The sequence below is a fragment of the Spermophilus citellus genome, assembly GCF_964194105.1.
Source record: "Spermophilus citellus genome assembly, chromosome: 15".
Lineage (NCBI taxonomy): Eukaryota > Metazoa > Chordata > Mammalia > Rodentia > Sciuridae > Spermophilus > Spermophilus citellus.
In genome coordinates, this window is record NC_138195.1 from 73,419,306 (window position 1) to 73,443,723 (window position 24,418).

General features: G+C 41.9%; 1 protein-coding gene across 1 annotated transcript; it reads left to right on the top strand.

Annotated features, from left to right (window-relative positions):
* The first annotated feature begins 548 nt into the window (after positions 1-548).
* LOC308634499 (glutathione S-transferase omega-2) lies at positions 549-23,905 on the top strand. Its single transcript, XM_081268348.1, has 6 exons — positions 549-6,555; positions 6,818-6,926; positions 9,011-9,233; positions 10,136-10,237; positions 21,761-21,867; positions 23,642-23,905. The coding sequence occupies exons 1-6, from the start codon at positions 6,522-6,524 to the stop codon at positions 23,799-23,801; spliced, it is 735 nt and encodes a 244-aa protein (XP_081124474.1). The 5' UTR covers positions 549-6,521; the 3' UTR covers positions 23,802-23,905.
* Positions 23,906-24,418: the final 513 nt, after the last annotated feature.

Genomic DNA, 24,418 nt, shown 5'->3' on the forward strand with positions numbered 1-24,418 from the left:
GTATATAAGGCTGTATAAATAATAGGTAATGTCCCCACTGAGAAATATTAATGACATCTTCCATAGTTTCCAGAGACCTGTAGATTTCTATTTTTATCACCACTTCACCGCCAGGAGAAGGCAGATCAGAGAGCCTCATTTTGTTCTAAACTAGTCCCGAGGGTAAATGAGGTCTTAAGACGCTGGCAGAAGGATCTGGAGAACACATCCAGGACACTGTTCTTACCATCACAATCAAGGGGCTGCCTTCCTGCCCCAAAGTCTGGTTTCCTGTACTTAGGCTCAGATTTGCTGGTGAGGAAAATGTCCGAATGATTAGGTCTTTTAAGAGTGCCTAAGAATCACCCACGACTCAGCGCTGCATTTCCGATTTAATAGGTCCTGGGTGGGCCGCGAGTTCTAAATTGGAAACGAGTTCCCCGCCCCATGATGATGTGGGGGCCGCACCCCGAGAGGCAGCTGAGAACGGTTGACTTCACAAACGGCCTCTGACTCCTGCCCTCAGCCGCTCCAACGCTCCAGCCGCCGGCGTATCCATCTCTGCCGCCGTCGTCAGCCCGCCCCGCCAGGCACGGCGGCTCCCGGCGAGTTTTCAAACAAAGTGTAGCCGGGTCCTGTGGGGCCACGACCAACCACTACCCGGTTTCACCTTAGGCCAGCCATAGTGATTAGGCCCTCCACTTCGGTATTAGAGCTGTAACGCAGCCTCCCATTGGCTCTTCTCAGCACTGTTCGGCAGGCACTTCCAAAAGCTCTGAGGATTGGCTAAAGCTCTGGACCCTGCGGCCAGTTGGCGGGTAGGATCACGTGATAAGGGGCGTGCCCCACCTGGGCCCCGCCTCCCTCTGCGCCACCACCCCTCCCCATCCATTTCCGGCGGTCAGGCGCCTTGAGGTTCCGCGAGGGCGTCTCTCCTCTCACCTCTCCCGGGAGGGTTGGTGTGGCCTTCGTTGTGTTGGAAGACTAGAGGGGTCTGAGGTCATTTCTGAACTTTAAGATATTCATGAATTTTAGGGCCCAGAATAACATCGCGAACTTTTTTAAAATTTTGCATTTTAACACTTTTAGTTAAAGCCCAATTATTTAACCTTCACCAGTGTTTCATCAGAGGATGTAACGTAAAACAAAACAAAACAAAAATACAAGGGTTATAATCCAAGAGTAAAGAACAGGCCTTTAAATCAAATATTTTTAAGTCAGGTTAATTTGTTCTTATTTTTCTCATTTGGCTGGAGACGGGCGAAGACCCCAGATCACTAGGTACTCAGATCTGAAATGGAGCATCTCTAGTTGCGCTACACTGCATGATTAGGGTACAAGCAGGCAGGGGAATTTAATTTCTTGGACTATCCTGTCATTTTGAAGACTGAAAGTCTTTCCTGCTACATGAAAACGATAATAAAACTAATAGCTAATGTTAAATTCTTACTAGGTGACAGGTGCGTGCAAAGTATTAAATGCTCTCATCCCGTGTCTGATTAGAATACCAGTGCATAGAAAGTTTTTATGATTTGCCCAAGGTCACCCAGCTATTAAATGCTGAAGAGGAGATTCAAATTCAGTCAGTACTCTTTAGAGTCAGTACTACTGTTGTTAATGTAACGGATTACATATGTCTCTGCCCCCAGACTCTTTTTATTCAACAACTTAGCATTTGGAGGTCGAGTCAGGAGATGATAGCACAGTCAGCCCTCCTTATCCACGAGCCCCACATCTGCAGAATCAACCAACCTTGGATAGAAAATATTTTTTGGGAAAAAAAAAAGACCTCAATCTGTACTGAATATGACAGACTTTTTATAATTATTTCCAAAGCAATACAGTAGAACAACTATTTACATATCATTTGCATTGTATTAGGTATTTTAACTAAAAACGATTTAATTTCTATAGGAGGATGTGCAAGATTATGTGAAAATAATATGCCATTTTATTATTTAAGAATCTTGAACAGCTGTGGATTTGGGTATCCAAGAGAGTCCTTGGCCAAATCTGTGTGAATATGTAGGGATGACTATATCACTTTTTTTGCCACATCATTATTATGCCTGAAATTTAATAGGAGATATTGATATTTCTTTTCCAAACTCAATGTGTTTTGTTTGATTTTTACAAATATTTGACTTGCTCATGTTAGAATCTTGAATTTTGCTTTAGCTTATTTGAATGTTATATGTTAAGTTTTTTTCTTTGATGCCTCAAGTTGTAAAGAGACATAGGTATAGGAAAATATATTTAAACACTTAAAAGAAAAGTCTCCTTTGACTCTACTTTCCCAAGTGGGAAGATGACGTTCTTCCTCTAATAATTTTAGTGATCTTATTGAATATGTCCCCAAACAAATTCATTAAAGCACAGAATTCCCTATGACCCTCACTTCCTGGAAACAAATGATGACTATAGACATATTTGAGGGTAGAACCTGTTTCCTAGTTTATCTTGCTCTATGAACTCCATGAACAATAACTGAATACCCAGTATTATAATCTTACATGTGAGGAGCACTTCTGAAATATTTTTTAAAAATTTCTTTAATAGCATCGTGAACTTTTTTAAAATTTTACATTTTAACACTTTTAGTTAAAGCCCAATTATTTAACCTTCACCAATGTTTCATCAGAGATGGATACAGAACCTTTATTTTATTTATGTTTATGTGATGCTGAGAATCGAACCCAGTGCCTCACATGCTAGGAGCACTATACCACTGAGCCACAACTCCAACCCCTCTTCTGAAATATTAAAAAGGAAAATCCTCTGGTTTCTTCTCTCAGTGGTGGGCATGACAAAAAATTTTTGAAAAATTGTAAAATACGAACTCTACTTTTTCTCAAGGTAAACTCATGTAAACAATTGAAGAAATTATTTTTGTGGTGGCATTCTTTTCCTAAAAGACTTAAGTCATTAATCAGCCATGATTAAAGATCCCTACATTTTCAAAACAGATTTAGTTATATTTGAAGTGGCTGGAAACCGATTTGGAGCAGGTTTAAGATGGCCTCATTACAGTTTGTCTCATTCTTGAATGGATTGGTATAATAGAAGTATAAACATGAAATAATATAGAAGGAAAGTTTGCAAAGAGGATTCCAAAGAGGTACCTACTGGATCTTTAAAAAAGAAGTAAGCTTAAAGGTCATAATTAAAATCTTTCTAGGGAAACGATAATGTTCAGTGGTAAGATCAAAAACCACATTACTGAAATGTAGCCTGCAGCATTTAACCTACTCAATTGCCATTAAACTGGTAACTGGTGAAACAAATATTGTGAGTTGAATTTTAATTCTAATATGCTTAGCAAAACTGAATAACAGTATATCTCATCTATAGGGATACAAAGCTGGAATTTTCTATACTATTGAAAATGTGTTCCTCGTCACTAGTATTTAATTAATTTTGAGGTGCACTAAGCTCTTACTATATTGATGATGCCTGTATGATCGCAGTCCACACTCACAATGAACCCATCTAGTAGATATTTTTAATGTTCTCACTGTACAGGGGAAAGTCAGAGAACTTCCATAGCTGGCTTGAATGCCAAAGCCAGGTCTCACAGTCTGCCTTTCTGGCTCCACATTCTGAGAACTCTAACAGTATTGCTTCCTATCTGAAGAAGAAGAACATTTCCCATCCTTCTCTTTACTCACCTACCTACACTAAGTAGACCTAACTTCCCACATACAGGTACACTTATAATAAGCAACATTTTCTAAATGTTCTTATAAAGGATTTTATTTTCTTTAAAGAGAGAACGAAGAGAAAGAACTTGGAACTACATCCTCTGACATAGAACATTTTAATTTACAAATTAATTAATCAATTAATTTCTCCATTGCTAATCCAATCATTGTGCTACAGACCACAGATGTCCAAGTTAAGGCCATTGAGCTAGATCCAGCCAACTGTTTTGGGTTTTTTTTTTTGTTGTTTTTGTTTGGTTGGGTTTTTTTTTTACAGCCCAAAGGGCTAAGAGTGTTTTTTTACATTTTAAAACATTAAAATACAAATGATAACTTATGACTTGAAATTCATCAATAGTGAACAACTAATGTACATATACAAGGACCTTTAATGATAATTTGTCAGTATGTATTCATGAATTGTAACAAATGTACCACTCTGGTTGGGATGTTGGCAGTCTGGGAAGCTTTCATGTGTGGGGTAGGGGATATATGAAAATCTTTATAACCCCTCTGCTTTGCTGTGAACCTAAAACTTCTCTGAAAATAAATGCTATTAAAAATATGAACGAAATTGAAATTCAGTGTCCATATAGTTGCACTGGAAAACAGCCATCCTCATTCATTTATATATCATTTATGGCTGTTTTTACCCTACAAGAGTAAAGTAGTTGAGAACAGAAGGACCCAAAAGCCTAAAATATTTATCTAGGGAAGAATGTTTTCTAGCCATTCAGTCCATCATATCTAGAATATATTAAGCTACTGGTTGAGAGTGTTGCTTTAATCCTTCCATTTCTACTTAATAGTTATGAAGCTTTTGCCAAGTTTATAACTTTGTTAGCATCAGTTTTTTCATCTTTTAAAATGAACTAATACTTTTAGGACCATTTAAGGGATAAGTGAATTAATACACATAAAGCACCAAATACATGTTACCAATAATTTATTTTTATTTTGAGTTTCCACTTTCCTCCTAGGGCCTTCCATTGGAAAATGTTGTTTATTAAAAGTATACCTGTATGTGGGAAGTTAGGTCTAATTTGGTGTAGGTAGGTGAGTAAAGAGAGGGATGGGAAATGTTGTTCTTCTTCTGGGTATACTTCTCTCATCTATTTGAAATATGCAAGGGACACATTTATCTGACTCTTTATCTACCAGGAGCTCTGACATGATATGGTTATTTCCTGTTTCTGTTTTACCATCCAATTTATCCTTTTTGATAGAAATTAGCTATATAATTTTATCTTCCAAAATGAAAAGTTGTCAACATAGCAAGTCAAGAACCAATTTGTCTTTTTCAATACCAGATTTCTGACATTTATGCATTTCTAAGTATCTATGCATTTATCCAAACATTTTCGATATTCCCAAATTCTTATAAAGCCACATTGTTATCTAAGCTTATTTCATAATTGCTGAATGACAGTAAAAAATGTGATTGAGTCACTATTCTGAAGATTTTTATTTTGTACAAAAAAATGTTTGCACTATTAAATAAGAAGTTCGGAATAGATTAGAATTCCAAAGGCCAAAAAGTGCCCTTTCATAAACCTCTTAATAAGGTTCTGTTATTTCATTTAATAAGATAGCTAGATTAAAATAACAGCCATTATGTGTTACATCTTTTCCTGAACATATACCCTTTCCTCTACATTGTTATCCATTTTAGGGGCCAAGACAATGAGTCATTCTTTGGATTTTTAAATTTCTTCAACTCTACTAGCTGGTCACTTTGGGCAAATAATTTTATTTTTCTGAGGCTATTTATTATTTTGTAAAATAGGAATAATGCTAGTTGCCTGACTGAGCAGTTTTAGGAAGCAAACAAATGGTCCATGGAAATAATTAGTTTTTCGTAAGACACAATGCTTTTCTTTCTTTCATTACCTGTCAATCCCATAAAATGGACTTGCAAGCAATTTCCATTTCAATTCAGTCATGGAAAATTAAAAAAATTATTTTTCCACCTCCTGAAATTCAGGATCTCAGCTTATCAGTGTCAAAGCCCAGGCCAGCTACCTCTTCTACCTCAAGTGACCTTTGTGCTGCTGGGCTGTGGGTAATGTGTTCTTCACCACTAGAATGAGTCTTCTTGGAAATTTGGGTTGCAGTGGGGAGAGCTCACAAATTGTTCTTTGCCTCTAGGTATCCTGTTCTTATTAACTGCTAGTTTTCAGAACTTGGGTAAAATCTCGCAGTTAGGGCCAGGACTAGGGCAAGGCAAAGTGAAGTGTTTTGCAAAATTTAGCTGGCACTTACTCTCAAGGAGATGCAAGATCTGAACATATAACTTTTTCTTCCTATCTGCTGTATCATGGAAAAGTTTGGCCCTATTAAATGAAAAAAAAAAAAAAAGCCATACTCACTCTGTACTCACAAAGATGTGACCAATTGTCTTAAGTAAAGAAGGGAGGATTGAGGGTGGAAAAGAAAAAAAAAACGTGTTATCTTGGTCGATTTTTTATCAAACTCCCTTGCAATGCATGTTGGGGCTTCAATGTCCATCCTTCACAGATTCTTGACGTGGAGGAGGCCCCATCAAAGATGGCACTCGAATGTTCAAAGCAAAGTGGGTACTTTTCAGGGTTTTGCTTGGTTTGGTATTGCTTTTGTCCTTATTCTTGGGCTTCCGAATCTGGGGTTCTGTCTCCCTGGGTTAAGTTATCCTAGCTCTTGCCCCAGATCACCGCCCCTTCTAACCCGCCGGAGACCAGCCTTTCAAAAATTGAATTTGGGGCAGGAGGGCTCCTGAGCGCAGCTGTCCCTGGAGTCGGCGGCGGCGGCGAGCCACCTGGCTACGACTGTGAGCGCTGGGCGCAGGGCAGACACCTAGACGCCATGTCTGTGGATGCGACCAGGTCCTTGGGGAAAGGTGAGTCCTCCCGATCGACCCTGGCCCGCAGACAGGGGGAGCCAGGTGACTGGGCTGCTGGCTCTGGAGAGGGCTGACAGGCGTTAACCTGTAGGTCAGCGGAGCTAGGAGGAACTTGGAGGGCTCCCCTGCACCAAAGCCACGTGCGAAACTGTCCCCTGTGGGACTTGGGAGGCTGAGCGCAGAGCTTTGGAGGGGAGTGAGCCCCTCTCCTCACCGAGCTAACCCGCCTCTGCGTCCTCCGCCCCTCCCCGCCCTGCAGGAAGCTGTCCCCCAGGGCCAGTACCTGAAGGTACAATCCGCGTCTACAGCATGAGGTTCTGCCCCTACTCGCACAGGACACGGCTCGTCCTCAAAGCCAAAGGCATCAGGTGAGGAGCTGGAGCCAAGGCTGCCCTGATAAAGCCCAGCGCTCCACAGGCAGGGGGGAATATTTACAATCTAGGGCACCCTCAGATTTTAGACGGGGCTCCCTGTCCTTTTCTCTGGAGACAAAGTAAATGAAACACCCTTAAAATGAAAGTTGGGGTTTAAATGTCCATTCTTCACAGATTCTTGATGTGGAGGTGGCCACACCACCTGTGGTACCCAAATGTCCAAAGCAAGGGTACCTTTCCAGCCCTCCTGGAAGGCGGAGCTCTTTTCAGGGGCCTGTCACTGCATGGAACTTTCAGACAAAGCAGAGCAAACTGAATGATTGGTGGCTTTAACAAACTGGTTCCCTCCTCCCTGTTTGTTTAGGAGGGACACAGCCAAGGCTATGTAAGCCTTCTCCAGCTGCTCCCTTCGATGGGGTCCCCACCCCCACCCAGGCATCTTAGGTGGACCCTGTTCTTTATTGTGCTTACTGCATCCAACACTGATCTTTCCTCCTAGTCCCTCCGTTTCGGCCACTGCCCCCACACTACTGCAACATGTCCTCCAAAACTGTGAGCTTGGGAGGGTAGGGACCTACCCTAGAAGAGAGCCCGGCACATAGTAGGCACTCAAAAAGTGTTTCTTAAATGAAGGAATAAACCATTCCAAAAATTGAAATAGAAGGAACTGCTACCAACAGGTGTCTCTAAGGTTCCGATATACCTGAGAAATGGGTACCTATCCTTCTAGAAGGAATTTTGCAGATGAACTCCTTCAGGTTTGGATTGAGAAGGTTAAGCAACTTTGCTAACCTCAAGTTCAAAGGTAGAGAATGGGTCACTTCAGGCTCTGACTCTTGTCTCAAAGAGTCCATCATGGGGACAGGGGGCATACAGCATTTTCAGATTTGCATCAGAAAATACAGAGATAGGTGCAGAGATGCTTTACATAAAATGATGTTGAGTGTATATGACATGTATTTCCAGATTCTTCCCTTTTGCTCAAATATAATTGCCTCTAAGGTTACCTGTTTTTAAAGAAAAATAATAGCAACCCAATATTTTGCCTATTTGGGGACAAATTGGCAGCTTAGGAACTGATGATGTAAATATTTCTTTAAAGCAGTTTCTTTACCTTAGCACTGTTGACATTTTGATTCAGATGATTCTTTGTTGGGGAGGGGGAGGAAGGGCTGTTTTGAAAATAATTGGATAGTTAGCACCATCCCTGCCTTTTACCTATTAGATTATAGTAGTTGTTGCCAAAAAATGTCTCCAAAGGTTGCTAAATGTTCCTTGGGGAGGTGTGGTGGCAAAAGTCACCTGATTGAGCACTGCTGCTTTTAATATAATTTATTAGACCTAGCAAAGAATGTACTCATTTGCTTTCTTTAATCTTTTTAAACATTATGTGACTGTCTCTGATAACTTTATAGGCTTGAACCTCTAATAATTATAATTAAAAATAAGAATTAAAAGCTTATTGTATACTAATGTACAAAGCACTGTCCCAAATAATTCATAGTCACTTCCTTGATCATCACAACAGTGCCAAGAGATGGGGACAGTTTATCACCCTCCTTTTATAATTAAGGACACAGAGCACAGAAGGTGAGGGAGTGTGGCCAAGGTCTTGGGCTAGTCTGTCCAGTTTGGTGCCTGAACTTGTACTCTTCATTGTTAACATTTTCCACAACATATCATGACATATTAACACCAGATTTGTATTTTTAAGCTTTAAAATGTCCTAAACTCTCTAATGCCATGGTTCAGTGTACAAACACTGAGTCAGTCTGCTTGGCTCTGATCTTGACTCTGCTCGTCTTAGCACAAGGCATTGGGCACCAGATTCAACCTCCAGTTTTATTTCCTAGGAAGTGGGGAATCCCGAGGAACAAATGGGATCAGGCATAGAAAACATCTAACACCTTTTACTGAAGGAATGAAGACAGTGCTGTAATATAGTTTATACAAAACTTGAACTTTTTTGAAAAAACTGCTATAATCACAAATTTTAATTTTATAATTGATTATTTCAAGATGGGCATCTGCCTACATACACATTTTTATTCTGTCTTCTTTTGTCGTTGCTTTTTAAGACACGAAGTTATCAACATTAACCTGAGAAACAAGCCTGATTGGTACTTTACAAAACACCCTTTTGGCCAAGTTCCTGTCCTGGAGACCAGCCAATGTCAACTGATCTATGAGTCTGTCATCACATGTGAATACCTGGATGATGCTTACCCAGGACGGAGGCTCTTCCCATATGACCCTTATGAACGAGCACGCCAGAAGATGTTATTGGAGCTATTCTGTAAGGTATATTTAATTTTAAAGAGCCACTTAACAGTCTATTTTACTTTGGGTGTCTTTGCCAAATTTCAACCCATTGTAAAGTCAAATCATTGGTGAAATGGTTTTATTTTAATACCGTTTGAGCCTCAGGGGAATAATTGCCATGGAATTAGAGTAGGGTCTGACCACTGGTAGTAAAGGTTGAAGGCTTATTAACTCCTAGGTGTGTTTCCATTTCAACTGGCAGTCTTGGCAGGTCTGACTGCCACATGGTAATGACCATGTGAATTGAAGTAGGGATACTGACTGAAAACTGGTGATCCTTTAAAGAGAGTATTTTCTAAACATAGAGTGAGAAGATTATGCATGAAAGGGAATTGCCCTTTAAATGGGGCAAGGATACCTCTATCCAGGAAATATGAAGAAGGGAGGAAAGAGGGCAGCTATTGATAATGAAAGAAGAGGTGTTGGAGACATTTTAAGTTAATTCTCTTTGGAAAGAAAACGATAACCAATGGCGTTAATAGTACACATAAATTGATGTCCATGCACTGCCCTAACTACTTCAGAGGCCAACTTATTCCACATCTGCTCTTTGAGATGGGTACTTTGATCATATCTATTTTTCAGATGAGAACACTGAGGCTTAGAGAGGTTAAGCATCTTCTCTAAGCCTCAGTGTACAGCATAGAAATAGCCAATCAAGTAAGGAGTGCTGAACCCCTGTTAAAGCACCTTATTTTCCCGAGTACTTTAAGAAGTGGGTTCCTGCATAACCTCATGCCCCTCGAAGGGAGCTGGGCACTCTGATCGTGGTGTGTGGGTGTTGGTCTGTTCTGTTTTGTAAAGCTCTGCTGCAGTTTTAGGCAGGTCAGGAACATGGTTCCCACAGACTGCTCCACTAAGAACCTGTGTCCTTTGAATAGGTCCCACAGTTGACTAAGGAGTGTCTGGTAGCGTTGAGATGTGGGAGAGAATGTGCTGATCTGAAGATATCCCTGCGTCAGGAATTCTGCAACCTGGAGGAGGTACAAAAAGGGGCCCCTCTCATGGTCAGGTGGATTGGAGAAAGCCATGCAGGGTCTCTGGATGGTCACTCTGACTCCTTCTACTTTAAAGGCTTATTCTTTTTGCCAGACTCTGCTAAGTACCACAGATCATCACCTTCCACTGACATGCTTTGGAATTATTCTTAAAAATCTGGTAGGAGGGTACAATTTGCACCAAGTGCTTCCTTTTCTGGAGTCACCATGTTTCCTGAGTATCTCAGAAAATGCACAGCTTTTCTGGCTTCTGCCTGGGAGGCCAGGATATTAGCTAGGGATTGTGTTTGGCTGCTGGTGGGCCTAACTATTCTGTATTTATCTTATAAAAGTTTATTCTCTCACATCAAAAAGCCAGAGGTAAACCTGGCATCATGGCACACACTTGTAATCCCAGCTGCTTGAGAGGCTGAGGCAGGAGGATTCCAAATTTGAGGCTAGCCTGGACAACTTAACAAGACCCTGTCTCAAAAAAAAAAAAAAAAAAAAAAAAAAAGATGGGAGACTGGGGGTGTAGCTCAGGCTTAGTGGTACAGCATTTGGCTAGCATGCATGAAGTCCTCAATTCAGCCCCCTGGCGCTGGGGAAAGCCACAGGTAGATAGTTCAGGGCCATTTGGTGGCTTCCTTATAAAATTACCCTGTACTGAGACTCTTTCTCTCTTTCAGTTTTCTCGTCTTTAGTGCAAGGTTTTCATCCTCAAAATGACAAGATTGCTGCTGGAACTGCAGTCATTACATCCCAATTCCAGGTTCTGGAAAGGAGAGTAAAGAGGAAAAAAAAAGGCAAATGGTGACGCTCCTTTAAAGGACTTTTCCTTGAAAAGTGACTGCTTAAACAGGATTTAGTCGTAGGGTCCTAACTATTTTCAGAGGAGGCTGGGAAATTTGTCTTTTACCTGGGACACTCTGAATAAAGTTAGTGTTGTGTAATTAAGGAAGAAAAAGAAAGTGGGTGTGGGTGGACAAGGAGCAATCTCTGCCAGTAGTGGAGCTACTTACTCCTTACCTCTAGAAAAATCTGGAAGGTGGTTTTTGGCTTCCTTTATCTTTGTCCCAGAAATCGATAAATACCTTGGATGGATGCATCGTTTCTTCATTGGTAGCCAGAAAATGCATTTTTCGCCCCTGAAGGGAAGGCTGCTTATTAATACTCTTTCATTTGACCTTTGTCAAGTGAAAGCAGTATAAATTTATACACACTTCATTCCTTATCTTAGATTTGCATAATTGCAGTACTTGTGGATGATGAAGTCACGAGTAAACGATATCAACCTTTTGTCTGGGGTCCTGGGCTGTGGCCTTGACGCCAAAGAGGCCTGTGATATGGGAGAAGGAGTCTTGGGTCTTAGACTGACTTTACTGGGTTCCAGAACCCTCAGCAAGAGGAGGCCTGGTGCTGGCTCCAGATCTATTTCCCTCAACTCTCCATTTAGAGGATGGCTGAACTTTGTAAACTGCAGGTTTCTACCACGCGGCCTGCGCAGTGGTTTCATTAATGAGGTTCTGGCATTAAGTTAGTTAGAAGAGATCAAAATAAAACACACAGACAGTACCTTATTTTACATTGCTAGGTCCGAGACGGCTCGCCTCCCTGGTTCCCCGCCTCAAGCCGCCCAGCAGGGCAGCGAGGATTACTCTGGGCTAGCAGGGGAGAGAGAGAGCGAACACGCCGGGGAGTAGCCTTTTATTTGGGGGGACAAGAGATTCAGGGGAGAATTCCATCCAATGAAGGTTGAGGGGGGGCTGCACTCCAAGGTCAGGGTCAGTGATTGGGTCTCCAGGGTCAGTGGTTACGCACACCCCCACACGGATGGGCTCTCTCATCAGGAAAGGGTCGGGATAACTCCGACACAGCCAGAGTGCCTCAGGCCCTTAACGGGAGTCACCCAATCACGTGTCAGAATGGCTCCCCACACAGGTTACTAAATGATATATAAAATTATGGTGGAGGAACAGGTTTCCTTCACCTGGGGCTCTGTTCAGCACAAGGGAACCTGTATTTTTTGCCTTGCATAATGCTGCAGGTACTTGGCATTCACTGCTTCATTTGCTCTTTTCAACAACCATTTCAACCTGAATGTACTAGTCCTACTTTGCAAATTAGAGTGGCCTCATCCCCAATCATTGAGCCACATCCCCAGCATTTTAATTTTTTTATTTTGAGACAGGGCTTTTCTTAGTTGCTCAGGGGCTCACTAAATTGCTGAGGCTGGCTTCACTTGTGATCCTCCTGCCTCAGCCTCCCAAGCCTCTGGGATTATAGGCATGCATCAACCTTCATGTGTTTTAAAATGCTCATCCCAGCAACAGTGAGGAGGATGGGTAAGGGGGCCAACAGGACCACAGTCAAGAGGGTTGAAGAGGGGGAGATTTTAAGAGTTAAAGATGAGATGGAACCTGGTGAAGGAGCTGAAGTTATAGAAGTTGGTTTTCAAGTTTGTGTTTGTAGCCAGTAAATGTGATGCTTTTCACTGAAAGAGGTTTGGAAGGAGGATTCATTTTGCTCTGTTTGGGGGTACTGATGGGATATTCCTGGAAACAGAGCTTAGGAGAGTGATATGGAACAATTTTACTAGCTAGGAGCATTAACCCCAAATCAGTAGGGTGGTCATAAATGTTTAAGAACCAACTCTCTGAAATAAAGAAGGGGGAAAGTCCCTGATTTTTAGCTTTTGCCAATTTCAATGGTGTAAATCCCCTCCCAAGGCTGATTTTAAGCTACCCATGTGCTGCCTCTGAATTCAGAGTTGGAAAGAGGTGTGGGCAGCTGGCTCTAGTTCATCACTAATAACACATTCCACTTTATCTTTAGTTACCTGAGCCCCAGAAATACCTGTTGCTAACCACCCAGGATCAAGTAGCTTTCACTGATGTTACTGAAGGACCACAAAATATGTAGCGTTATCCTAACAGGTTTGAATGTGGTTTTTGTCCCACAGAATGTTAACAAGAATATTAGCTACAATGAAGGCAATGTCAGAATCTGAAAACATGACCAGTGGACTTGTGTTATTTGATTAATTCCTCTAAATATCAATGTATTGACTCTAAGGAGACTCTAGTGAAATTGAAACTTGTCAGAATAATTCTAATAGCAACAACCCCCTGACACATAATTCTTTCACATGGCTTTGTACAATCAGGATTTTATATGAGCTAGAAATATATTGAATACCCATGGTCTTTCTGAGTGATAAATTGGCCAAGATTTCAATATACAATCTGCCATGTTCCCTCCAGGCAAAATGCTGTTCACATTTTGCAATTTTAAACTCTGACACTTTTTTTTTCTTTTGAAATAAGTACCCTGTCTGGTTTTAAAGTTTTTTTCTTTAAAAACCCAGTTCATTAAGATTGAAGATTTATTATTACATAGCCACATTTTTTTCTATAATATTTTCACATTTCTTTGAGATCTATTACTACTGCTTTTATTATTGAACCAGCAGACTCTCCGCTCGCTTTCCTCTACTGAACATTGGCATGAGTTTTAAAACTGTTGGGATGCCCTGGGCTAAACACACTTTAAATCTGTCTTCAAACAGATTTTCTAGCTTTTCTTGAATCATTAATTGAAGTGGCACACATTTTTTAGCTTTCTTCTCTTTTTTACAGTATTACTGACTTTTCCATTTCAAAATAGCATTTGGACCAGTCTTGGTTTTGTCTTTGTGGATTTCAGTTTGACAGGACCTTTTAGTAGCTCTTTTTCACCAGGGAGTTCATTCAGAATGTTTTATGAAAGTCAAGTCCAGTGCACTGAAGGGCAGGACTTGGCTGGATTTCTGTGACGCTTCACATGCTTTCTTTCATTCAGTGTCCACATTTTGGCTATGGCTTGGTTCCTTCCCAGTCATCATCAGACTCAGTACAGGAGAGTGAGAGTGAGCAGGTGACATAACCCTGAAACAGCGCATTGGGAATGAGGACCTGCATCAGCAACTACCCTTCTGGTAGCCGATGGACACCATGCTTTTGCTTCTTGGCATTCATGAACCCGCTTTGTCCTAGGTTCCTTTGCATTCCACACTGCCAAATCTGGTTACATGTTCTAGGTGCAGCACTTTACATGAGGTCAAATTTGCATAATTTGTGTGAGCATCATTCAGGAGCATCTGTGGTTACTTTCTTTTGGAGGGGAAGGTACTAGGGATGGAACCCAGGGATGCTCTCCCACTGAATTAGATCCCTGCCCTTTTTATTCTTGATTTGGAGATCAAGTCTCACTGAATTGCAGAAGCTGGCCTTGAACTTGCAATCCTCCCTGCCCTTGGCTTCCCAAGCAGCTGGAGTTATAGGTGTGTACCACCATGCCTGGAATACTTTGTTGATTCTAAATTTTACCTGTAATCTTCACTTTTAATCTGTCCTTTTTCCTCTCCAAAAGAAAGACATTTTAGCCCATTAGGTTCTATTGTCTTTTTTTTTTTTTTTTTTGGCAGGGGGAGGGGTTTGGTACTGGGGATTGAACTCAGGGGCACTGGAACAATGAGCCACATCCCCAGCCCAACTTTGTATTTTATTTAGAAACGGGGTCTCACTGAGTTGCTTAACACCTTGCTTTTGCTGAGGCTGACTTTGAACTCTCCATCCTCCTGCCTCAGCCTCTTGAGCTGCTGGGTGGGATTAAAGGCATACATCACCATGCCTGGCTGTCTTGGTGAAGTTTCACTGCTGTTCTTCTTTAATTTTTATTAATTTCAAAGTTGAAATTATTTATGTTGTTTGTTTCTCCTTTAATATCACTAAGATAGGAAGAAAAGAAAGTTTATACTTGGCTAATTCTTTATTGAAAATAATCTGTAGTCTTTTACCACAAAGTATCTACAACCTAATGTTATTTTTTATCAACTAGGTTGACACATTTACAAACTAAACCTATTGTTACTAGTTATTTTTATAATAGTTTTGTTGAGATATAATTGATGTATCATGAAAAATTTTTTTCCTGTTTTTTTTTCTTTTGTGTGTGTGTGGTGGGGGCGGGAGTAGAGATTAAATCCAGGGGCACTTTAGCACATTACCAATGAGCTACATTTCCAGCCATTTTTATTTTTTATTTTGAGAAAGGGTCTCATTAAGTGGCTGAGAGTCTTGCCAAGTTGCCCAGGCTGGCCTCTACATTGTGATCTTACTGTCTCAACTTCCCTAGTTGCTAGGATTATAGGCCTATGCCTTTTCTTTTAATAGCCTTCTGCTATACCACGTCCCACCATGTAAATAATAGAATAATACTTATTTTTATTATTTAAAAGCTAATTTTACTTTTCTCCAATTATAAATGAATATACTTTTGTTTTCTATCCTTTTTTGCTATGTATATTTTTATGTACTTAAAATGTGTTGCTATAAAACTTACCATTACATAAGGATTTTTCTCATATTCTGTAACCTCTATATTTATATATGTAAGGGTGCTTATTAGAGAAAAAATATTTATGATGGCAAAAAAATAGAAATCATAATATCCATTAGGTGGAGGATGGATAAATAAATTATATTCATTTTGTGGAATTCTGTGGAGTAGTTACAAATGATACTGGGGAATGACAATAGCCAAATTATATTGTTATATTATGTGCATGTATGAATGTGTAATAACAAATGCTACTATTTACAGCCAAAATGCATCAGTAAAAAAATATGAAAAAGAAATGAATGCAGTTGAGCTGGGCGTGGTGTCACCTGTAATCCCGGCAACTGGGGAGGCTGAGACAAAAGGATTACAAGTTCAAGGCCAGCTGGGCAACTTGGCAAGACCCTGTTTCAAAATAAAAATTTAAAAAGGGCTTGGGGTACAGATTGGTGGTGCTTGCCTAGCATGTTTGGGGTCCTGGTTCAATCCCTAGCACTGGATTGGGGTGGGGAGAATACAGTGTATCTCTGTGTACTGACATGAAAAGATTGCCTAGAAGCATTTAAGTAAATCACATAGTAATACAGGTAGCATGGTCCCATTTTAATAGTCAAAACCCCCCACAATATATGTGAATATATACATGAGAACAAATGCCCAGGAAAGTGTCTGGAGGGACACATGTTGAACTCCTGATAGTGGTTTCCACTGGGAAGGGCACTGATTACAGCTCCGTTGGAAAGAGAAGTGGGTCAAGGGCAGGGAGTGGGGGAGGGAGGATCTTTGCTTTTATGCTATTTTTTTGTGTTTGAATTTTTTAAAGGTAATAACAATGCATTTCTGTGTTAGATGTGTAATTTTTAAAATAGATGAAAATCGCTTTTAGTGTCTACATAATTTGCCATATGTGTAAAGCAAATAGTTGTTCATCCCACACCCTGGTTAGGGGTGTCGAAATGTTCTGAGTCCTTTGCCATTATGAATAGGGCCATGGGGAGTGCAGCTTCTTGGCTCAGAAATCGTTTTCTGTTTTAGAATATGCCATTGGGCGAAACTCTTGGGAATGGAAATACCAGATCAAAGGGGCTGCATGTTTGGGGGGTTCCAGCCATATATTACTAAATGGCTTCTCAAAAGACTTGTGATGTGTGACGTTTACACCACTCTCCAAGCAGTATATGAGAATGCTCCAGGTACCATCTCCTTTAGAGATTTCATTCACAAAGATACTTGCTTGTTTTAGAGAGCTAAATAGCAATTTCTCCTTTTTGACTTCACACACACACACACACACACACACACACACACACACTGTGCTGGGGAAATGAACCCAGGGCCCTGCACGTTCAAGGCAAGCACTCTACCATTTAGCTACACTCTGAGCCCTTTGTATTACTTTGATTGCATCTGAAGTGGGAGGTTTCCCCAAAGTATGTCATCGCTTTGTATTTGGTTTTGTGAACGTTGTCTCTTCAAGGGATGTTGTCCATCTGCCTCTCAAGACCTTATTGATTTTCCTTGTCTATTTGTAGTAGTTCCTTTAAAAGAGTTCCTTATGTATAAAATCTACTTGTTTTAAAAACTCATTTTTTACTTTAACTTTTAATTTATCTCTTTTATGTATATAGAAATGTAACATTTAAAAATATTGTTCTGTAAGTCTTTCCTGATATGCTTTTTTCCACTGATTTTTATGCATAGAAATCCCTCCCCCTTCAGAGAGGTGATAAATATTCGCCAAACTTGCATACGCTATTCATCACTTTACAGAATTTGACTGGCATTACCTAGTGTTACAAAGATATTTTGAACAAAATAATTAGGGCCATTAAAAGGATTATAGGATAGAATTTTCACTGCCCCTTTAAGCTCCAAATGTTGACAGGTTGTATTCTGCATCTTCATGGGCAATCTTGATCGTAACTGAGGGGCAGCAGGAGGGGCAGGTTCTGCATAAACCCTACTTCTAATGCTGTTTCATAGAGGAGAAAATGATTCATTTTACTGAGACTCTGTTCATTGGATCCTCAGCTGTCTCAGTGTAGCAGGGACCTGAATTTACATCTTGAGAATTTTCACTTATCTTTTATGAACTCAAAAGATTTATGGGAAGAAAAAAATTGAGTGCTTTGCCGCGGCATCTGGATAAGCACTTGTAGTGTACTGCTCACATATTGGTAGGTGACTTCATGTTTTGGGGGAGGGAGGGCTGCTTCTTAAGAATAATTTCCAGCTGGGTGTACACACCAGTAACCCTATGGACTCCAGAGGCTGAGGCAGGAGGATCACACGTTCAAAGGCAGCCTCAGCAATTTAGTGAGGCCCTAAGCAACTTATCAAGACCTTGTCTTAAAATTAAAAAAAAAAAAAAATTAAAAGGGCTGGGGCTGTGGCTCAGTGGTAAAGCTCCACTGGACTCAATCTCCTGTACCAAAGATGATGATGATGATGATGATGATGATGGTGAGGAGGAGGAGGAGGAGGAGGAGGAGGAGGAGGGAGAGCCGACCACAATGACCATAAGGCCAGGGATTTCTGTCAATGATGATGGTAAAGGGCAGGCAGCCCCTTCAAGGTTTGAAGCTCAGTTATTGAGGCTGCACCTGAGAGTCTGAGATCTTAATCTGGAGGGTTTTTTTTTTTTACATTGTCTTGATTTAAAAAGTCTGGGGTTCGCTTCTCTTTTATGAGTTTGCTTCTGTCTTGAAAGCATTGCAGATTTCTCTTTCCTTCCTTTGAACCTACGGGAGGGAGGCACGGCCACTGCGCCGCTCCACGGATGACCACTAGAGGGAGACCCGAGTGCTTCCCCTCCGCTCTCGCTCCTGTGGACCTCGAAGGACTGACTTTCAATCTTCCTCCCGCTGGGGGCGCCCGAAGGCCTGGAAGAAGAGGAGGGGCTTTTCCAGCCAGGCCTTTCAGGTTCAGAGGGTGGGAAGGAGGAGTGCACCTTCCTCATGCCAAAAAGGCCTTCCTTCTTTGGGGCATTGCTCACTAGTTTTCCCTCATTAAATCTGTAGCCTTATTTTTAGGTGATTTGGAAAACAGAACATTTTAAAATAGATTTTTGTAGTATTCCAGAACCTCAAATGCCTTTTTTTTTTTTTTTTTTTTTTTTCAAAATGCTTCCCTCACAATGTCTGGGACTCTAAGATAATTTTAAATGTCTGAAAAGTACCAGGTTTGTATAGAAGAGAGCTCTCCTATTGGGAGTCCTAAAGAATTGCAAGAATCCTCCAAGGAGGCCTGGCCAGGGTGTTCTGCATCCCTGGGATTCATCAGTAAAGGAGGCAGAACTCTGTGCTAGTTGATGGGCAGACAGTTTTCTTTAGGAATTTTTAGATTTGCTTAAAATTGGTGGGGAAATGCTGTCTGGGGCAGGGCTCAAGGGTCTGCAGCAGTGGAGTGGGGGGCTCAGTAGCAGAGCACTTACCCAGCATGTATGAGGCCCTTTTCTGTCCACAGAACTAAAAAAGAAAATAAAAACAAAAACAAAAATAATCTGGCACTGTATTGAGAGTTCCGGCAGTTTTGATGTGGGCGGGTCAAGCTATCGCCGGCTCCGAGAGAGCTGAGGGGACGTGTATTGCCCTTTGAGGGCCTGGTGAAGGGCAGTTGATCTATTTTATCCACTAGCTCACATGGATTCCACCCTCCTTGGTACTGAGAATTGAACCCAGGGCCTCGCACATGCTAGGGTCTCTACCAATGAGCCACTTTCCCAGCCATTTTAAAATTTCGAGACAGGGTCACTAAATCGCCTAGGCTCAGCTTAAACTTGTAGTCCTGCCTTCTCAGCCTCCCAAGTAACTGGTATTACAGGAGTGTGCCACCATACCTGGCTCATGTTGACTTTACTGTGCTGAGTACCTTGATTATTGCTTGTATTACTTTATGAGTATTTATATAATGTCTATAAGATCATATATTTCAAGGCATGCTCCTACTCTGAGTAAATAAATAGAAAACTTTAGAAATATATATTGAACAATTATCAATTACTAAGCAGTGATTCATTTGTGAAATTATATCATCATTTTATCAAAGGACCCATCTGATTCCATTAAATGTCTTTGTCTGATTTGCTTAACAAGGTCTTTTCCAAGAACATCCTGCTCTGTAAAGCAGAAGAATTATACAGTTGTTCCAGAGTCCAGTGGTTTAGATTTGGTTTTCATTTGTGCCATGAGTCCAATAACAAGTTGTGGCTCTTCATTCCAAAACCAGTGATAAAAGTTTGGGTATTTAGCTGGGTGCAGTGGTGCATACCTGAAACCCAGTGACTAAGGAGGCTGAGTCAGGAGGATCACAAGTCTAAGGCCAGCCTCAACAACTTAGCGAGGGAGGCCCTGAGCAATTTAGTGAGACCCTGTCTCAGAATAAAACATTAAAAGGGATGGGGGTGTAGCTCAGTGGTTAAGTGTCCCTGAGTACAATTCCCAGTACCTAAAACAAACAAACAACACACACACACACACACACACACACACACACAGAGTTTAGACACTTATTATCTATTCCTGGACATAAGGGAGTTTTGAGCCTGCTGGAATCTATAAACACTGATATATTTGCTTCTTTCCCCTCTAAGCCAGATCTTGTTTCTATGTGACTGAGGACACCTCTGGGTTTTTCATTGCGTAGCTTCTGCTGTCTTCATGCTCTGCTGTTAGCCTCCTTGAACAAGTGTTATCACCTAACATTTATCCAGACTTTCAGGACAACAATCCAGGGGATCTCTCTATGCCCACTGGGAAATATCAAGACCTAGACTTCAGGGCATCAAGACATTCTTTCCCCTCTGAGAAGGGGTGGCATGTAGAGAGCTCATGATCTTTTGGCAGGAGGTATTTACTTGATTTCTGTGGATGCAGAATGAGGGGGTCTCTGCTCTTATTCACCGAGCAGGGTCAGGTGGGTTTCCATGCATGTTATGTCACTCCCTCACCAGAACCTCTGACATCCCCACCATTTTATAGATGAGGACTTTGAGGCTTAGAGGAGAAAGGAGGTGAGTTGCTCTGGGTTCCATGTTAGATCAGAGGTAAAGCCTATTATAGGACAAGGTCTGGGGGCTCTAGAGCTTCCCTTCTTAGCTACAAGCCCATCACCATGCCCCAGCCAAGAGAGCAAGCAAGTGTGTCCTTGATGGTGCCATTCAGACCAGGTACCTAATTTACAGGATGCCTCTTAGTAAACCTCTGTCCCTCACTACAGCCCCAACATCTCAAGATGGAAACACCACAGACCTTACCTCTTTGAGTCACCTGGGCCACATTCTAAGCCCCAGCTGGGGGACGGATCTCTGGTTATGAGCTGTGTAGGCCAAAGCGAGCGGTTGCTTGATGCCGCCAGGTAACGGACACCAGGAAGAGCTGGCCCAATGACAGCCTCGCCAAGTGTGTTTGCTTTTTAGGGTTTTCCGGTGCTTTCTTTCATCCGTCTTTGATGATCTGTCTGTTGAGAGGGTATCTGTTTTCAGTAGAATCTATCTACCTGTGTTGATTTGTCCCATTTAGGAAAGAGAAATTTTATTTTAATGCAGATATTGATAATGTTGAGGGGACAGAGTGTGAAGTTCAGAGAACTCAAATAAAAGAATGATGGATAATGCTGGGATTTGAGGGAGCTGCTCTTCCTGCCGTGGCTTTGAACTGATTGAGAAGGTGAAAGAGTGAGCGGTAGGAAGGCTACGTATGCCCTTTGTTATAGAGAAGAGCATGCTGGGAATGGGGTTCAGAACTACAGCAAGTGGGGCTCCTGACGATTCCTTCAGCATCAGGCTGAGGCTCCCAGGCCTCCAGCTCTGGACCCAGCTGGTGTGTGGAAGCCCAGCACCTGGAGCAGCCTGCTCCAGACTGGGGGAGCCACTGGGCCACTGGTTGTCTGTCCAGATTCTCCAGTCACTTGAGTTACAATGTCATTCCAGTGTTGGAAGGAGGGAGGGGACAGAATGCAGCCAGGAGTGTGGCCCTGGAGGAGGTGGAAGAAACCTCAGGAAGAGGGAAGAGACAGTCTCCTAAAAATGGGAAGAAGAATTGAAGCCTCCATCTCCCTCTTTGGGAATGTATCTGATATTTATATTTAATGTCTAGAAATACGCCGGCAGAGCTGTGAATTAACGTGCTTTTGTTCCGTTTGCCTTTCTAGATTCTGGACTATCAGAACACCACCTTCTTTGGTGGGGACCACATATCCATGATCGATTACCTCCTCTGGCCCTGGTTTGAGCGGCTGGATGTGTATGGGATAGCTGAGTAAGACCCTCGACCATGGGGTGGCAAATACACTGAGTGACAATGTTTGAGATGGTCTATGTGCCAGTACCTCCCCTTGTGGGGGTGTCCCAAAGCAGGTTTCAAGCCACCCATGTGCGCGTCCTTGTTCCAAATGCACCTGGGCTTTCCTCCCACCACCTGCAGACTCAGGTGTTGCTTGCATCTCTTCAGGGAGACCCCGTAAGCAAAAGCCTCCTGTAGCGCTTCACAGCCTGCTGTCCTGCCCAGTCCATCCGGTCCTGCTGCACTCATTGCCCAGCAGATACCACACACCCGAGTCACATCTCATGTCTATGAGGAATCTTCCCCCGGATAGGAATATCATTTTTATTTATTAATATATTTTTAATCTTTATTTTATTTAATTTTTTTAATGTGGTGCTGAGGTTTGAACCCAGTGCCTCACGTGTGCTAGGCGAGCACTCTACCACTAAGCCACAACCCCAGCCTAGGAATATAATTTTTAAAAGGAACACATGATTAATGTTTAAATGCATGTACAAAATCACAACCACATTCCACAGAAGGGTAGGGATGTTTAAGGCCAAAGAAATAATAGCTCTGTAGCATCCTGAGCAGAACACAGGCTTTGTCATCCCAAAGCCCAGAGAGATGTTGGATAGGCCTAGGACTCGTGTTAATCCTGCCAGATGCAGGGATGGTGCTGGACATTTCTGATGTTTGGAAATCAGTAACATAACCAACTTGGATATTCAAACTCAACTCCAACATGTAAATGATAAGAACCTGTCTCCTCCAAAGACAGAGCATTGAACTCTAGATCAGGAAGGTTCACCACCAGTCCTGGACTGTCCCTAGCCAGTTGTTACTGTAGCATGTCACCCTGCATGCCCTTGACCTAAATTCCTTGATCCATCTTTAGAGGGCCTGTTTTCGTCAGCTCTTTTGCGCTGTGACTAAAGGACCCGACCAGCATAACTGTAGAGGAGGAAGAGTTTATTTGAGGACTCTTGGTTTCAGAGGTCTTAGTCCATAGAAGGCCAGCTCCATTCCTCAGGGCTCAAGGTGAGGCAGGACATCATGGTGGAAGTGTGGCAGAGGGAAACAGCTCCCATGGTGATCCAGAAGCAGAGAGAGAGACTTCACTTTCTAGATACCAATATATACACCAAGGCCATGTCCCAATTCCCATCTCCTCCAGCCACACCCCACGTCTTCAGTTACCACTCCGTTAATCCCTATAGGGGGATTAAATCACCGATTGGTTTAAGACTCTTACAACCCAATCACTTCTCCTCTGAACCTTCTTGCACTGTCTCCCACATGAGCATTTGGGGACCCCTCACATCCAAACCATAACAGGGCCCTCAGTATCTCCATTATTTCAAGTCTCAGGATTGTTTTATTCACTTAAAAAGTATTTTTGGAAACTACTGTTTTTATCTTTTTCAAACTCCCTGAAGTAAAATCTGCAAATGACCTAAGAATGTTTTCTATTTTTTGTTAGTAAACAAGGAAATAGACACTTTATTTCCCCGGAGCCTCAGTCCACAAGTATCCCCCATATTATTAGAAGCAACAGATTCTGCAATTCCAAAACGTGTACAGCTATTTTAAAAAATTTTTCTTCTTCAGTTAAGTGATTATGTTCACTTAAATATGATAACTGTATTAACCATATTCCCCCCAAGAAACTCATTTTTGCTTTCTTGCAAATCTAAAAGGCAATAAGTGTCCCTCTTCCCAGTGACTTCCCTGTGGGACATGCTGACCCCTCTTTCCTGTCTTGCAGTTGTGTGAATCACACCCCAACGTTACGGCTCTGGATATCAGCTATGAAGCAGGACCCCACAGTCTGTGCTCTGCTCATGGATAAGAACGTTTTCCTGGGCTTCTTGAATCTCTATTTCCAGAACAACCCTAACGCCTTTGATTTTGGACTAATTTGCTGAGGTTCATGGTCCCCCATTCAACACCCAGAATTCCCAGCGTTTTGTGATTCTGCATCAGGGATTGTCTCAGGAGTCAATCCGTCTCTCTTCCTTTTCTTTGAGGTTCCCAATAAAAATGGAAACAGAAAATGTATTCTTTCTGGTAATCATTTGTCTGACTTCTCTAGCCTGTAGCTTCTAATGATTCTCCAGAAGGTGCCCAACCCTGATGTCCCAGTGCATTTTGGGAGCAAGTGTGTCTCTCAGATCCTTGGCCTTTGGTGCAATTGGATCTCCAGACTATTGGTGTTCAGGGACTGCCTAGGATGGACGTTTGTCACTGCAGATGGGCACCTCCTCAAAACCTCCCTGGTGAGAGGAAATCTTGAGAAGAAGGAGGGGAAGAAGAAAACACTCCAAGTCCAAATACCCTCCTTTGGACAAGTGAATGCTGTTGTCCCTATGGGCGGGCACGAGTGCCTGTCATTCTGTTCAAACTTTGGCCATGGGCCTGGGAGACACGGAGGGTCTTGTGACTGGAAAGAATTCCAAAGCAGGAAATGAAACACCCGTTTATCACTCTGGGCTAAGTACGTCAGAATTTCACTGTCATGGCTCGGGATGTCTCACCAAATGTT